Here is a 15,206-nt window from a genome sequence, read left to right as displayed (position 1 = left end):
CGGGCATGCAATCACAGATTTATAGGGGGAAACAAAAGAAAAGGGATCAATGGCATAAATTCAACTGATTTCTTGACTATATTCACACATGTCTGTACAGGTCAGCATCTGAATAAATTGGCAGTGCTGGCTAATTAACATGACGGAAGTTTTGAAATGTAAATAGCTTTAAGAAAATTACAGATTGATAAAAGAAAGTGTCAAAACTTAACATCTGCAGCTGTGAAAATGCAAAATGGCTTCCTCGATTCTCCTGCCTCAAAGATTCTCTAAGTGAGGGCATCTCTATGTAGCAGCAGACAACATGCAGTCAGGATGAGGTGCTGCTATGGTCTATGTTTTCCTAGTTAAAAGGCCTGACGTTTTCTCCAGTAAAAATAATCCAAAGAGCTATTCGCAATTTCCTGCATTTATATCTGCATAAATATAATAAACTATATTAATTTATTATAATTATGATGTATTAATTGATCAGCCAAACTACAGTAGCTGCATCCAATCAGGTGACCTGTGCAGGCAAAGCACAATGAGCACATTTCATTCTGGGTAACAGTTCTGGTGGCTAACCTGGACTGTCAACTAATTAGAATAACACGTTAACAATTAGCATAATACACCTTTGCCTGTGGCTGTGAAGATGTTTCTAGAAAATCGTTAGATCATGAAGCTAGAGCCCTTATGATGCAATAATCAAGATGGAGGCAGTGGGTCACTAGGTGTGGCTCCTTACTGTCCGCTCTGCTTCCTGGTTGTCGAGAGGTGAGCAGCTTCCTCTACCAAGCCCTTCCTCCATGCTGTCTGTGCTTTGCTATGTGCCTAGGAACAATGCAGTCAGCCAGCCACAGACTAAAACCTCAGAGCTGTGAGCCCAAATCAATCTTTCTTCCCCCAGGTTGACTTTCTCAGGTATTTTAGTATTTGATATGTAAAGAGATCGGGCATAATGAGGGCTTTCCATACAGAAGAAAACAAAGATTGAAACTTTGTTTTCATCTTTATGCACAGTATGTATTATACATTTATGAAAAAGAAGCAAAGGGCAGGAAAAACGGTAAAAGTTTTTTTCCCTCTATAATGAAATACCAAAGAAGCTCACAGAAATAGTTTTAATTCAACCAAATAACCCTCACACTGGACACGGTCACTGGTTCCAACCAATGTGCAGAGCCAACTCTCCCAACATTTTTCTGGGGCCATGTCTGCTCTGTAACTGGGACTAAATTGGTATACTATAGCTCCCTACACACTCATCCAAGAGCTGGTATGTCCAAAACAGTGCCTGGCACACGGCAGGCACTAAACAAATAGTTGTTGAACGAACAGAAATCAAACAACCTACCTTACAAAGATTTTTCAGAAGTTGCAAGTTATGAAAGATCATGAAGGACTCTTATGTATTTATCTGTACCAAGTCTCAGGAGGCTAAAATTACTTGATTGTAACGCTTACAAATCAAGAAGCTCAAAAATGCAGCTTTAAGGAACTGGGAATTAGATTGGGAGGCTAGTAAGATCATTCAGTAGAAAAATTAAACATAGCAATAAAGGTCATACAAATTCAAATACAGCAACCATGCCCAACACCAGTTTAGCAACCATCTTCCGACGATGCGGAACACTACAGTTTGAGAGTGGTACTGAGACAATCCCTGGCAGGTATGGTGACTTTTAGGGAACAAGTCATTTATTGCCCTCAACTTGTCTCACCAACAGAAGGAAGACACTATGTCATGATTTTCAGTTACCTGGTGCCGGGCTCGACTCTGGTCCAGAAGTTGCCGAGACTGAAGTTTTTGTTGCTCGAGTTGCTGGAGAGCAAAGTGGAGCTGGTAGCTGCCTGCCGTGGGGTGGTACTTGTGCTGGGGGACCACCCCTGTAGCCTTGCTGTATGCGTTGTTCTCTACCTCACCCTCCCAGGCAAAGCCACCTGTCTGGAGGCTCCTGTGGAGAGAAAGAATGCATGTTTCCACATGGGGATGTGAACAATCTAGAACCAGATACCAGTTAGATTTAGAAAGCTACTTGTATTGTAAATTACCTGACCTCTCCACCAAGCCACATTCTGGTACATTTTGTTCTCCGCTTTGTTTCCCAACTTTTCTCAAATTAAGAGATATCTAAGTATCAAGTTAAAAGTATGTCTGTAGGCTGGGCGTGGTGGCACACGCCTTTAATCCTAGCACTTGGGAGGCAGAGGCAGGCAGATTTCTGAGTTCGAGGCCAGCCTGGTCTACAAAGTGAGTTCTAGGACAGCCAGGGCTATACAGAGAAACCCTGTCTCAAAAAACCAAAAAGTATGTCTGTGAAATGTGTTCATGTGTGAAAGATTTTGCATTCCTGTAGTCTCAACTTCCAATAAGCCACACTTCTTGCTCAGAGATGGGGTGCTCAGTTTGGCTTCCATAGAAACTGCTCAACTCCATGCTACCAGCTAACCTTCTTGGCCAACAGGATCAAAAGCCTCAGAGCTTAGTCTTATTTGGCTTTTGAGAAGATCTGATTTTTAGCAGTTCCTGGGAAAATACCTCAATGCATGTCTATAAATATTAAATACACCTATCACTGGTGCTGCCATAAACATAATAGTATGAACACATAATTAATATTTACCAAAGGACTTTGAACATATGGAGGAATATGGTGACCACCATGGAAAACAAGTACCTAAGTGAATGAATGCAATGTCAGCCTAACTCGAAGGCAGAGGACCGAGTGAGAGTAAGACGGGATTACATGGTTTTGGAAAGGAAACAGAGATGTGTGTGTGTGTGTGTGTGTGTGTGTATACGCAGATGTATGTGTACATGTGTTCATATGTATGTAGATGTCAGAAGTCAGTATTGAGTGCTCTCCTCAATTACTTTTCTAGCTTCTTCTAAGACAGGGGTCTCTCCCTGTCAGAATGGAAGCCCCGTGAGCCCAGGGCTCCTCCTGTCTCTCCCTCCCCTATGCAGAGATGACAAGCACAATACTGACTGCACATGCCTTCTCATGTGGGGGCTGAGGGTCTGAATGCACATCTTTGCTTTAATGTTCCTGGAGACTTTTACCTTTTGTCTCCTTAGTGAGGGAAGACAAATGACTGATAACAGGAGCTAAAAGGCACCGAGAGGCTGTGAGTGGAAGATGTAATGAGAAGACCATTCAGGGTTATTTTATTTTACATGAGCTCTTCCAGGCTGGCTTGAAGCTGGCAAACCTCCTGCCTGCAACCTCTCAGTGTTGGGAATCCCAGTGTGTAATACTACGCCAGACAGGTATTGGGGTTTAAAGACGGGGAAGGTCAAGGCAGGAAGGCCTCTCCTTCAAATGAAGACAGAGGGAGAGGACAGGCCACTGGGTTCAATTATCTTGAGATTTTCATGTCAACTAAGCTAGATCCTGCTTTTACAACAGAACATAAAGTTCAGTGGGTTCTATAGATCTGGGAGAAATTGGACTGGGGGAGGAATATGATCAAAATACAGTGTAAGGAATTCCCAAAGAATTAGTGAAAATATTATTTAAAAACTCTCCAAAGGGAACTATTATTAGTCACTAAAAAGAAGGCTAAAAAACACCCACAGAAATTCTGCTTCCATTTTGGGATTGATGGTTATAGAAACTTCTAGCCACAGGGAACAGTCTAGGTTCAGTAAGTAGGTATTAGGAAAGTAACATGGACTTCATACTTTTGTTTGTTTGTTTGTTTCGTTTTGTTTTTGTTTTTCGAGACAGGGTTTCTCTGTGTAGCCCTGGCTGTCCTGGAACTCACTCTGTAGACCAGGCTGGCCTCGAATTCAGAAATCCGCCTGCCTCTGCCTCCCGAGTGCTGGGATTAAAGGCGTGCGCCAACACGCCCGGGCCTAAGAACTGTTTTAACAACAAGCCTTTCCACGAGGTGCTCATTCCAGTGTCTTCTTGCTGTGCATCAGAATCAGGAACATGCCCTTGATTTGGGGAGATGCTCCCAAGGTTCTCAGGGATGTGAACAAGGGCACTTGGATGCACAGGGTAGGGCAGTGGGCAAGAAATCAAGTGGATAAGAAGTTCTTCCAACTCCACATATACTGAAGAGGCTGGAACACCATAAACTTTTATAGTGAAATATGTTTTTAATCTCATCAGTAACATAAGCTCAGGCTGCAAATCACAAAAGGAAGTTTCTCAAGCCAGTGGAGGCTTTTAGCAAAAAGGCAGGAATTTTTATAGCCCAGCTCTGGGTACGGGTGGGGGTGCTTAACTGTGTAACGTAATAAGTGCCACGAGAACCTTCTTGCTTGAGTGTCATGGGGTTAGTTGGACAACATTATCTCAGATTCAAAGCACAAGTCTTTGGGGTTTCTAGCATGCACATGCTCTGATAACTGACAGGGACCATGCATGTACATTGCAGCAGGCTTCCCCTGCCTTCTGGCACATGAATTTAATACATCTCTTCTTCCTATAGTACATAATGGCTCCGACATCCATCTGAAAGTCTACCCCCATTTTCATAACCATTCTTTTTAACCAGTTTTCTACCCCCACCAAAATTTTGAGATTGGTTGTTCTCATTAAAATTTTGTGAGATTCCCTGATCCAAAAATCTTGGGGCATGTACTGAATTTGGGTTTTCTTCCCCCCCCCCGGGTGTTACTGGCTTCAAATAGTTGTGCACACACACACACACACACACACACACACACACACACACACGCACGCACACACACGAGATACACTGGAACACTGAAATCATTTATGCTTCATCTTCACAAATGTCACATGCAGGAAGCCCTCTAGATGGGAAAGGACTCCCATGAGGGGACAGAACAGCACTGATCACAGGAAGCTATGTGATCAGGTACCTTACGGGAAGCGAGACTGTTTTTGCACAGAATGAACACTTTAGATTTCATTAAATACAGCTCTAAGGCCAGGCAGGCTTAGGTCACATGCATACGATCTACTATAAGGCTAAGGAAGGCCTGAGCAGGGAAGGATCCTTGTGCCAAGGCCCTTAGTGCAGTTAACTCCTTAAATGTTCTCATCATCAAAATGGAGACGAAACAGTCCGCCCCATAGACTTGTAGTAGGAACTCAAGAGGGAATTCAAGTGGAAGTCTGAAAACTAAAAGGAAACATTCCCACTATTAAATGTTACTATCCTTCTATTCTTTCCCCAACCTGTGGACTTCTTTCACTGCTGCCAGAGCTCCAGACTTCTCTGGGGGTGAGAACAAGCAGGATATTGAAACAAAGTGAATCATTCTGCAGGCAGAAGACCCACTGCTGCAGTTAGCGCTGTGCAGTCCTTTCTGACAGCATCAGACATGAAGTCAAGGGCTGCATGTGCTAAAACAAACAGCCATCTGGACCATTGTTGCACTCAGTACACAAACAAGTCCGTCAAGCCCCTTAAACCTAAAAGCTAATGTCATAAAGCCTCTAGAAGAAAATACATCAAAATGTCTTTGAAACCTTATGGTCAGCAAAGACTTCTTAGAATTCTAATGTTCTAATTAATAAAAGAAAAGTTTAGAAATTGAACTTCAATAAAATCAAACAAGACATCATTAATGCTCTTGTCATGGTGGGGACTGGTAATCCTGGCCCTTGGGAAGAGTCCAGAAACAGCCTTAGTTATTACATAGTGAGCTTGAATCTAGCCTCTACAAGAGACCCTGTCTCAACCAATAAAAGCAAGCAAAGGACATCACTAAGAGAATAAGTAAGCCATACTGTGGGGACGAGTATTTGCAGTTCATATAATGTGACAAAGGATTTTTTTTTAACTTAAATTTTTATAATATATTTTTTAAATTTATTTTTCTATGTATGGGTGGTTTTTCTTCATGTCTGTCTGTCCACTGTGTGTGCCTGGTGTCCTTTGCCCTTGGAAGACCTGAAGCTGGAGTTACAGACAGTCGTGAGCTGCCAGTGCTCTTGACTGCTTGCTGAGCCAGCTCTCCAGTCCATGACAAAGAATTTCTACTGTTAATATACAAAGTCTGCATTGTTAACTGACCCTAACAACAGGATGAAAACAACTAAAAATGTGATTTGAAAAGATATTTCATGAGTGAAAAAATATGAATGTCCAATAAGCACACCAGTTCCCAGTATCAGTGGTCATCAGAGAAATTCAAATGACATTTTATAGCATTATAATGATTACAATTGCAGCTGGATGTAGTGCCAGATGTCTGTGATCCCAGCACTTGAGAAGCAGAAGCAGGAGGGATCAGGAATTCAAAGCCAGCCTGAGCTATGAGAGACACGTTCTCAATAAACCAATAAACAAAACAGAACAAAACAAACCAGGGACAGGGGCTTGTTTGGTCAAGTACAGTATCAAGTACTGGTGATTATGTAGATCGACTTGTACACTGATAATGGGATAAAGCAATGCAGCAGGATACTGTCGGGTCTTTGTGAAAGCAAACGTGTTTACGCAAATGAGTTAACTGCTTAAATAAAAGAACATGGCTACCAACAATGTTGTAGGAAATTTTCATTGAAATATTTATCAAGAATTGGAGCCATCATTAGGAAATTAGATTAATATTAAAATATATATCTATATACTTTAATACTACTTGATAAAATGGCTGAATTACTAAAACAATCAATGGATAAGTGAATGTCAGAAACACTGAGTTGAATGAAAGGCAGATCCAGGAGAGAAAAATGTGCTACTAACATTGGCAAGAGGCACAAAGGCATGACACAAGAGAGGGACATCTTCACAGGGAGCAGATACAAGGGAACTCTCGAGTGTGATGGAAATAGGCCAAGAATGTTGTGAACAGATATACAAAATCACTGAAATTCATCACACTGAGCATGTAAATATTCATGTAAATGATACAAGTTAAAAAAAAAACCCAAAAGTTATACCATTTTCATTTGAAATTAAAATCTTAGTTAATATTTTTTGTTATGTGTATACAATATAGCAGCTTCCAAATTCTGATTAGGAAACCATGCACTTTGTAATAGTGGGACCACATGATAAAATCCATTTAGCATGTAGAGTTGTTTGATCAGGGCAATTTAACCTACTTACCAATTTAAAAGACACCTATTAAATATGGCACAATCTGGAGGAATAAAGTCAGGAGTGGCAGGGGTTGAGAAGGCAGCACACTGGTACAGAGGAGCCTAGGACAGCAGTGGGTGACATGGTCTAAATGACAACAGTAATGGCATCCTATTAGCCTGATCATGAAGGTCTGAAGGAGGAAAAGAGAGAATGAATACAAAGCAAACACTGGGGAGCCCCTGCACTGGGGTGAACTGGGGAGGTAAGGCAGGGAGAGAGGTCATTCCTGAAAAGCATCCTGAGGACATAGAGTGACATTAAATGACAAAGGTAGAGCTGGGCATTATGGCTCATCCTTGCAATCCTGGTATTCAGGAGGCTGAGGCAAACTTATGAGGATTGCTGTCAGTGTGAGGTTAGCCTGGGATAAAATGTAAGACTATCTCAAAAAAGAAAAAAAGAGCATCGTATACAATTAGAAGAAGAAAGTCAACAGGTGGTGGTGGTTTCACAGTAACATGACACTGAGAGAGGCTCTGTGAGGGGAAAAGCATTTGTTTATGAAATACAACTAACGTGTGATTCAGAACTACTTCCACCAATGGGAATAAAAAGTCCAATTGGATTTAGAGACAAATCCAGCAACAGGAAAGCAGGCCATCAAGTAACAAGTGTTAGTCTATCTAATTACAACCTAACTACAACTTAGTAACCGTGGACTGGAAACACAGTGCTCACAGGACAGACTTTGCCTAACATCACTTCCATGGTGTATTAAGTCAGATGGTTCGGCTCTTGATGTCAGAGCTTTGATTCTGGCCTTATGTGCTGGATTATAATTGTAAGTTTCTGAGAATGATTCAGGACCATTCAAGAAACATGCTGCACTTAACCTTTGAGTATGCTCATTGGGTAAGAGAATACTCTTCTTTTTAAAAAAGATTTATTTATTTATTTCATGTATGTGGGTACACTGTTGCTTTCTTCAGACATACCAGAAGAGGGCATCAGATGACCATTACAGATGGTTGTGAGCAACCATGTAGTTGCTGGGAACTGAACTCAGGACCTCTGGAAGAGCAATCAGTGCCCTTAACCGCTGAGCCATCTCTCCAGCCCTTACTCTTCTTTTCTTTCCCTCCTGTTTTACACCTGTGGAATTTCACCAAGATGGTTTTCCCATAGGAATGTTAGAACCTAGCAGAGGCAGTATGAGAAATACCAACAGCACACAGGTCTTCTGGAAGTCACGTGACTGTCTGGTGACCTACATGTGGGGTTGAAAGTATGTGCTACATGAATTCCTAAGTGAAGGCCAAGCTTCCTTCTCAAGAACAGGGAGAGAGGCTTTAAAATATTTTGTTTATTTTATATGATAAAAGGCTTTTGGGAAAGGATTAAAGAAATAATTCAAGGAACAAGGAAAAAAGAAGTGTGTGGGTCAAAACCAAAGGATAAGTTGGGTCAATGAGAGAGTTCTGGAGTAGCTGAGATTCTGGCTCTGTACCACCCCAGAATGGAAAGCAGCCACTTAAGAGACACAGAGATCTAGAACAAGACTGCTACGTTAAGTCCTGGCTTTGCCATTATAAGCAGCACATTTAACCTCTGTGCCTTGATTTCTTCAGATGGGAGTAAGTACTGACTCCAGCTCTCATGGGCTAGCTAAGGATTAAATATGACAACCCATGTACAACATTTAGCACATTGCAGAGCAGGTGCTCAATTACTAATGCTCTTCCCATTGAGAGGAAGCCTAAGTCCTTGGGCAGGACAGGAGGGGCAACACAAAAAGGGTACAAGGAGCAAGGGGAAGCAAGGCTACTTTGGAGAGAGGAGAACTGGTCTCTCCAATCTCCCTACTAAGTACTATCCCTGGGTGACAAGTAAGAGACGTGGTTCTAGTGGGTGCACAAATGGGGCTGAAGCGGAATATGGTGGCACACACACTTTAAATCTGTGTGCATGGGAGGCAGAAGCAAGCAGATCTCTGTGAGTTTCAAGGCATGGTCTGCATATTGAGTTCCAGACTAGCCAGCCCTACGAAGCAAGAACCATCCTCAAACAAAACCAAACCAACACAAGAAAGAAGAAAAGGAAATGGGCTGAAGCCGTGAGAGCGAGAGCAGAACAGTCAATGTCACTGACCAGGGCAGCTGCAGAATAAATATGTCACCGTCTGTAGGAGGAGCAGTTAGGAATGGAGATTATCAATCTCTTCAGCTCTTCTCCACCCAAACCAGAATTAGCAGCAGGGGCCATACCCCTTACACCTTTGCAAAAGGAATGCTCTCATTTTTGTTTTGTATTGTTTTATTTTGTTTTGTTTTTAGAATAAAAGTCATATGTTCTCAATGTCTTAAACTGTAGAAACACAAGAAACTCAACTTGACCCAATGAACAAAATGCCAGTTGGAAATTTTGTCAATTTTTTTTTTTTTAAATACAGGGACTCATTATGTAGCTTAGGCTGGCCTGGAACTTGCATTCTTTCTGCCTTTGCCTCCAGGCCTGAGCCACCATGTTGGGCTTACCAGTGTTTGCCAGTTCTTCCATGTCATAAGTAGTCTGTTATACTCAGCCTATCTGAACCTGTAAGCCTTCTTCATCCTTGAATGTTTGAATTCATAATTTTCCTCCATTAAATTCATAGAGAACAGCAATTCTGGTCTTTAAATCATTCTAAATCCTGATTGTCATCCAAGATAAATCATTGATAAAAATGGAAACTCAGTTAGCCAACAGCACAGTCTCAGGTCTTATTACCAACTGCAGATTGAATGCCTGTTGGATAGTTACCCATTTGGTTATAACTTTAATGATGACATTTTCTCATTCACATTTCTCTTCAGTACACAAGAGATTTCATTATGCTGAATCCTGAAACGACTCAAAGCCATCCCTTTCTGTCCCAATCTTCTTTCACTAGAGTGGTTCTACAGTGAAGGGAAATGAGGTTAGTCTAACATGACTTAGTTTTCTCATGAATCAGTGCTGGGCCAACATGATTCCCTTTCCCTTCTCCATGAGCTGCCAAATCATCGGGGCGCTAATCTGTTATATTCTGACCTGCAACTGACATCTCAATTACTAGTTTATGTATTCAGCATCTAATTTATCTTTATCTCTTCTCTCCCTTTCCCAGCGTCTGAGCTCCTTCCCTTCACATTAATCACACACTGAGTCACTATCTCAAGGTCCGAGACATAAATCAGGTATCAGTAGTCATAAGAACCGCTTCTTTCCATATAGTAATTTAATAGAGAAAGTAAGATTGATTCAAGAGCCTGACTCCTGGTGAGTTTCATTGTCCCCGAATTAATGTTTGGAATCGGACCAAGATGTGCCCTGAAAACGAAAGATGACTGTATATCAATTAGCACTTGGAAGACACATGTGGCTCCTGCTGCTTACTACACATCTTAGCAGAAAAGCCGGAAGCAAGGCAGGGAAACATTGAAACGAGGTGGTTCTAAATCAGCTAAGCTCTCACCCATCCCACCCTCAGAGCCAGAAAAAGAAATTAAGAGAATTAAGACCATGAGCAGGATACAAATGAGATCCTAATGTAAAACAGAATGACAAGCAGTAGAGAGGGAGGGCTTCAGATCACTCCCTCGGTGAGGGAGAAGCAGGAGTGGAGTCGGGAAGCTGTCTGGGGTCTATTTTGGCTAACTGCTTTGATTTTATTAAATAACTCTGTGACAATGACATGACTTTGGGAAGAATACAATGAAGCATCATGTCAAAATGCTGGGAGTTGATAAGCCTGTCCTTTTAAAGTACAGCGAGATCACAGCCAGCTGGACTTGACAATGAATACGGAATGTGAACCAGACCTCTGCTGTCTCCACACCCCTTCCACCCCATGATTGATGGAACTCAGGAGGAGGAAATAAGGACAGAGTTGGACTTGGTGAGTCTGGCAGAGACTCTGGGAGCAAGTTTCATGGAACACAAAGCTAGACATAAAACCAAACCTTTCAAAGGTTAGGCTCACAGCCCTCCACTAGAAGACTTATGCAGGATTCTGGAAGCCAGCCAGTTAGTTATGTAGATAGAGACTCCTGAATCCTTTATCTATTAGCTTTCTGGATATAAAAAGACAGACTGATTCTTTGCCTTATGATCAAGAAATGTCTTGTCTTTGATCCAGCTCTTTATTTTGGCATAACCAGTACACCACATGAATACCACATGAAGCCTAAAAACTGCAGCTGCGAACTAAAAGGAAGCGAGCAAAGAGCAACCTTGACGATCACTGCCACAGGAGACCCCTGACACCAGTTCCTTCCACAAGACGGAGCCCAGCTCTGTAGGACTTCTGTCAACTAGAGGGGAAAGGGCTGATGTCTTAGGCAGTAATTGTGACACACACAAGCACAGCTGGCCCTCAGAAAGCTGGGCTGCCTTCTCCTACCTTCCACACCCTGTAGAGACAGGCCAGGAAAGCTCAGAGTGACTGTGAATGTGCAGACTGCCTGGGGTGACTGGCATCCTTGTCTCTAAGACCTTCACACTGACTTGTAGTTAGGTTCAAACCCAGTATACACAAATATCTTGCAGAAGTTGTCAAAGTGGAGAATTCTAGCCTCAGCCTGGCTCCCTTCATTTCTCTTCTTCCCCTAAGAAACACAACAGCAGGCACTGTCAAGTTCACAGCTTTTCTGGACCCACTGACCTACCTGCCTCTCTGTCCTTTTCCTTCAGTCAGCCAAGGGAAATAAAGCACAACCCTGAAGACTTTACCCATTGTCTTCATTTTCTCTACCTGTCCTTTTTCTTTCTCTATAACTCATGAAATAGTCATAAGCATAAACACTAAAGCATCAGGGAAATCATAAAACAGGATTACGGTCTAAGTAGAATGGCCAAAGGGTGTTAAAATGTTACTTCCGGTCAAGCTTTTTTTTCTCTTGCAGTTGAGAGGGAACTGCTTCTGGGAGCCCGAGTCTAAGTCACCCATCAGCACACAAACAGCAGAGGCAACCCTTCAGCGACAGCAGGCGCAGAGCTATGGCACATAGCCAGAGGCTGCTTACTGAAATGTGCTTGAGACTTTCTAGAAAGGCTAGATAAAGGACAAAGCTGCCATGACATGGGGGCAACCTGCCTCAGGGGATCAGACCTTTGAAATTTGAAAACACATTGATCTCACTTCTTGCTGCTTCCACCCTGCTACTTCCACCCAGTAACATATGCTAATAAGCTCACTGGGTGATTCTGATAAGTTGAATCATTGACAAAGTAGTTAAGAACACGAATTCTGCCACCTCACTGATGGGTCTGCATTCTGACAACTGCTCACAGATCCTTTCAGGGAAAGTCACTTCAGAAGTCAACGAACTCCTGAAGTGTTCAGAACAGTTGCTGGGACAATGTAAAAACTATCTACTGGAAGCATCAAACCACTTCTTACCTATTGTTCTTCCTTGCATTTCTCAGACCAACAGGAAGTGGCATCATGCTGTTTGGTAAGCTGACCTCCCCATTCCCACCAGCACAGAGAAGCAAATGAGCTTCAGTTTGGAAGCAATAAATGACACAGAGTATGCACTCAATGACTGAAGCCAAAGCTCCAAGTTGAGACATTGCACTTGCTGAGGGAGAAACACAGGGTTCATCTCTGTTTATCTTAAGGCCTGATTCTCATGCTTGGGCAACAAGGCTATCTTTCATTACCTCTTTGTGATACGCTTTTCCTGATCATGGTTTCTCTCTAAAATGCTAACTATTAAACTGTGTGCTTAGCTTACTGATGAAATAACTGATGACAGTTAGAACTGATGACACTGACCAACACCTGCTTGGCTCAGGCTATTGTTAAAATGAGAGGACCAGATCCTACACAATCTCCATCCCCTAGAGTCAGAAGGGTTCCCGTATAAAACAGACATGCCCTAATTTGCCCTACCTAGTGTTTCAAATCTGTGCCAGTGAGTTACATCAGGGGCATGAGCATGCAAAGCAAGCAGACATTTAACCCATGTGGTAACTATGTTACCCGTTCACAGTCAGCATGTTTAGGCTACTGACAGATTCTCCCCATACACAAGGCTTCTAAATGACACTGGCACTTGGAGCCAGGTGACCGACCACCTGTGCAATTCCATTGGCACTGATGAAGATATCTACACTGCTGAACTATATTTTCTGCTAATCTGAACTCACTTGCTCATATACAGTTGTGTCCCAGAGGCCACCAAGCGACACTTTATTTTCAGAAGTATTTTCCTTTGCATCGTCGACAAATATCCCCATGTTTTCTTTGCACAACATCATCAACAAAGAGGTCTAAATGGCCGGAAATGACATCAGGCAAAGACTAATGCTTACTTCCCTCCTTGCTTCTAAAGGGAAGGGAGTTACAGCACTGGAAAGAGTGTGAGCTTTCACACCAAAAGGGGTGAGGCTCAGACGCCCCTCCCATCATGGTATGTGACCATGGACAAATCCAACCATCTGTAGGACTGTTTAAACAGTCACACAGGAAGAATGCAGTGCTTACATTATAGCCATTTTTCAGTAATAAATATGATAAAGGGAATAAAGCACAGATGTGGTATAAAGTCAGTCTTAAATGTTATTAATTTATGTCAGTAAATATTAATCTCCTTTTCCTCTCCTGCCTTTTATCCCTCTCTTGTAAATGACAAAATACAATCTTATCAAAATTGCTATAAAATCCCAATGAATATCAACTTGTAGGATACATCAAACAATATAAGATTAATCAATATGGCTTTATGTTTTAAATCACATCATGAACTATGTAAGTACTGAAAAGTGTAAAGAAAGGAAAGAGTGCCCGCAGTCACCTATGAGCATCGTAGGCGTGTTCATGTGTTTGCTTTGGTCCTGTCCCAGATCATGGGGGTTAAATTATTCTGCCTTTATCATTTTAATGCCACATAATGGACACATTTATGTAAATATGAAACATCCACGTTTTAAAGATTTATTTATTTATTATATGTAAGTACACTGTAGCTGTCTTCAGACACTCCAGAAGAGGGTGCCAGATCTCAGTACGGATGGTTGTGAGCCACCATGTGGTCGCTAGGATTTGAACTCAGGACCTTCAGAAGAGCAGTCGGGTGCTCTTACCTGCTGAGCCATCTCACCAGCCCCGAAACATCCACGTTTTAGTTAAGAAAAAAAAAAAACTCCTGCTACTGCCCACAAAGTTGGCCTCTGTGTTTGAAACAAGACATTACTAGCTTTAACTTCAGAAAGCAGTCGAAAAGGGACAACTTTCTATGAACAAAAATCAAGGAAGGCTTTCAAACAGACATGACATTTGATCTTGGTCTCAAAAGATGAACAGAATTTGTCAGTGGGGAGAGAAACCCCAGGCGGCAGGACTAGCATCCAGCAGAACAGGAGGACAGAGCACCGGACAGGAGGACAGAGCACGGAACAGGAGGACAGCGCACCGGACAAGAGGACAGAGCACCGGACAGGAGGACAGAGCACCGAACAGGAGGAGAGCCCACTGGCCACAGACATCATCAGTCAGGGTGGTGGGGTACAGCTGTCCATGAGCCAGACACGCAGACCTCACCGGCTGACACCACCATTCAGGTAACATGCAGAAGAGAAGCTGAACACGATACTCATGCTCTAACAATGAGAACGCGGTGAAAAGGACAGGAAAACTGCAGCCTGGCAACTGCAAAGGGTACAGCAAGGCCTGAGGCTCAGTCGGGTCTTACTGCCCCTACCGCCATCCCTTACCACCATGAGAACGTTCTAAATGTGTGAGCATTCTGACTCGTCTATCCCTCCTCCTTGCTTGCTCCATAGCGAGCTGTCGGCAGAGGTAGTATCATTCCAATTACAGTTGAGAAAAAGAAGGCTTCAGTCATGTCTACACCCGCATAGAGGAAATGAGAGGGATTCTTTGGAGTCCAAATCCATATGACATCACATGTACAATAAGCCACCAAAAATTAGCATGCAAAACAGACACTGCCAAGGGGTTTCTAGCTATCATTGCCATAGGAGGAATACTAAAATTATCCAAAGACCCACACTGACATACTCAAATGATTTCTGACAAAGGTCCAAATCCAACAAAAGTGATCTTTTAAGAGTCACTGGATTACAGATAGAATAACTGTACATACATAGACAAAAATAAACCTTAGCCTACACCTTACAGTTTGTTTAAAAAAAAAAAAAACACTAGTTCAGGAGGGACC

At 42.4% G+C, this 15,206-nt stretch overlaps 1 protein-coding gene across 13 annotated transcripts in view; it reads right to left on the bottom strand.

Annotated features, from left to right (window-relative positions):
- Window positions 1–15,206, bottom strand: part of Ttll5 (tubulin tyrosine ligase like 5) — a 228,384-nt gene that overhangs the window by 57,910 nt on the left and 155,268 nt on the right. For all 13 annotated transcript variants that reach the window (XM_021201541.2, XM_021201542.2, XM_029540627.1 and 10 more), the window contains one exon: window positions 1,745–1,940. In XM_021201541.2, coding sequence (XP_021057200.1) covers window positions 1,745–1,940 — 196 coding nt within the window. The remainder of the gene's footprint in view (window positions 1–1,744; window positions 1,941–15,206) is intronic.

The sequence above is a fragment of the Mus pahari genome, chromosome 7, assembly GCF_900095145.1.
Source record: "Mus pahari chromosome 7, PAHARI_EIJ_v1.1, whole genome shotgun sequence".
In the NCBI taxonomy this organism is placed as follows: domain Eukaryota; kingdom Metazoa; phylum Chordata; class Mammalia; order Rodentia; family Muridae; genus Mus; species Mus pahari.
This window is presented reverse-complemented; position numbering and strand designations above follow the sequence as displayed.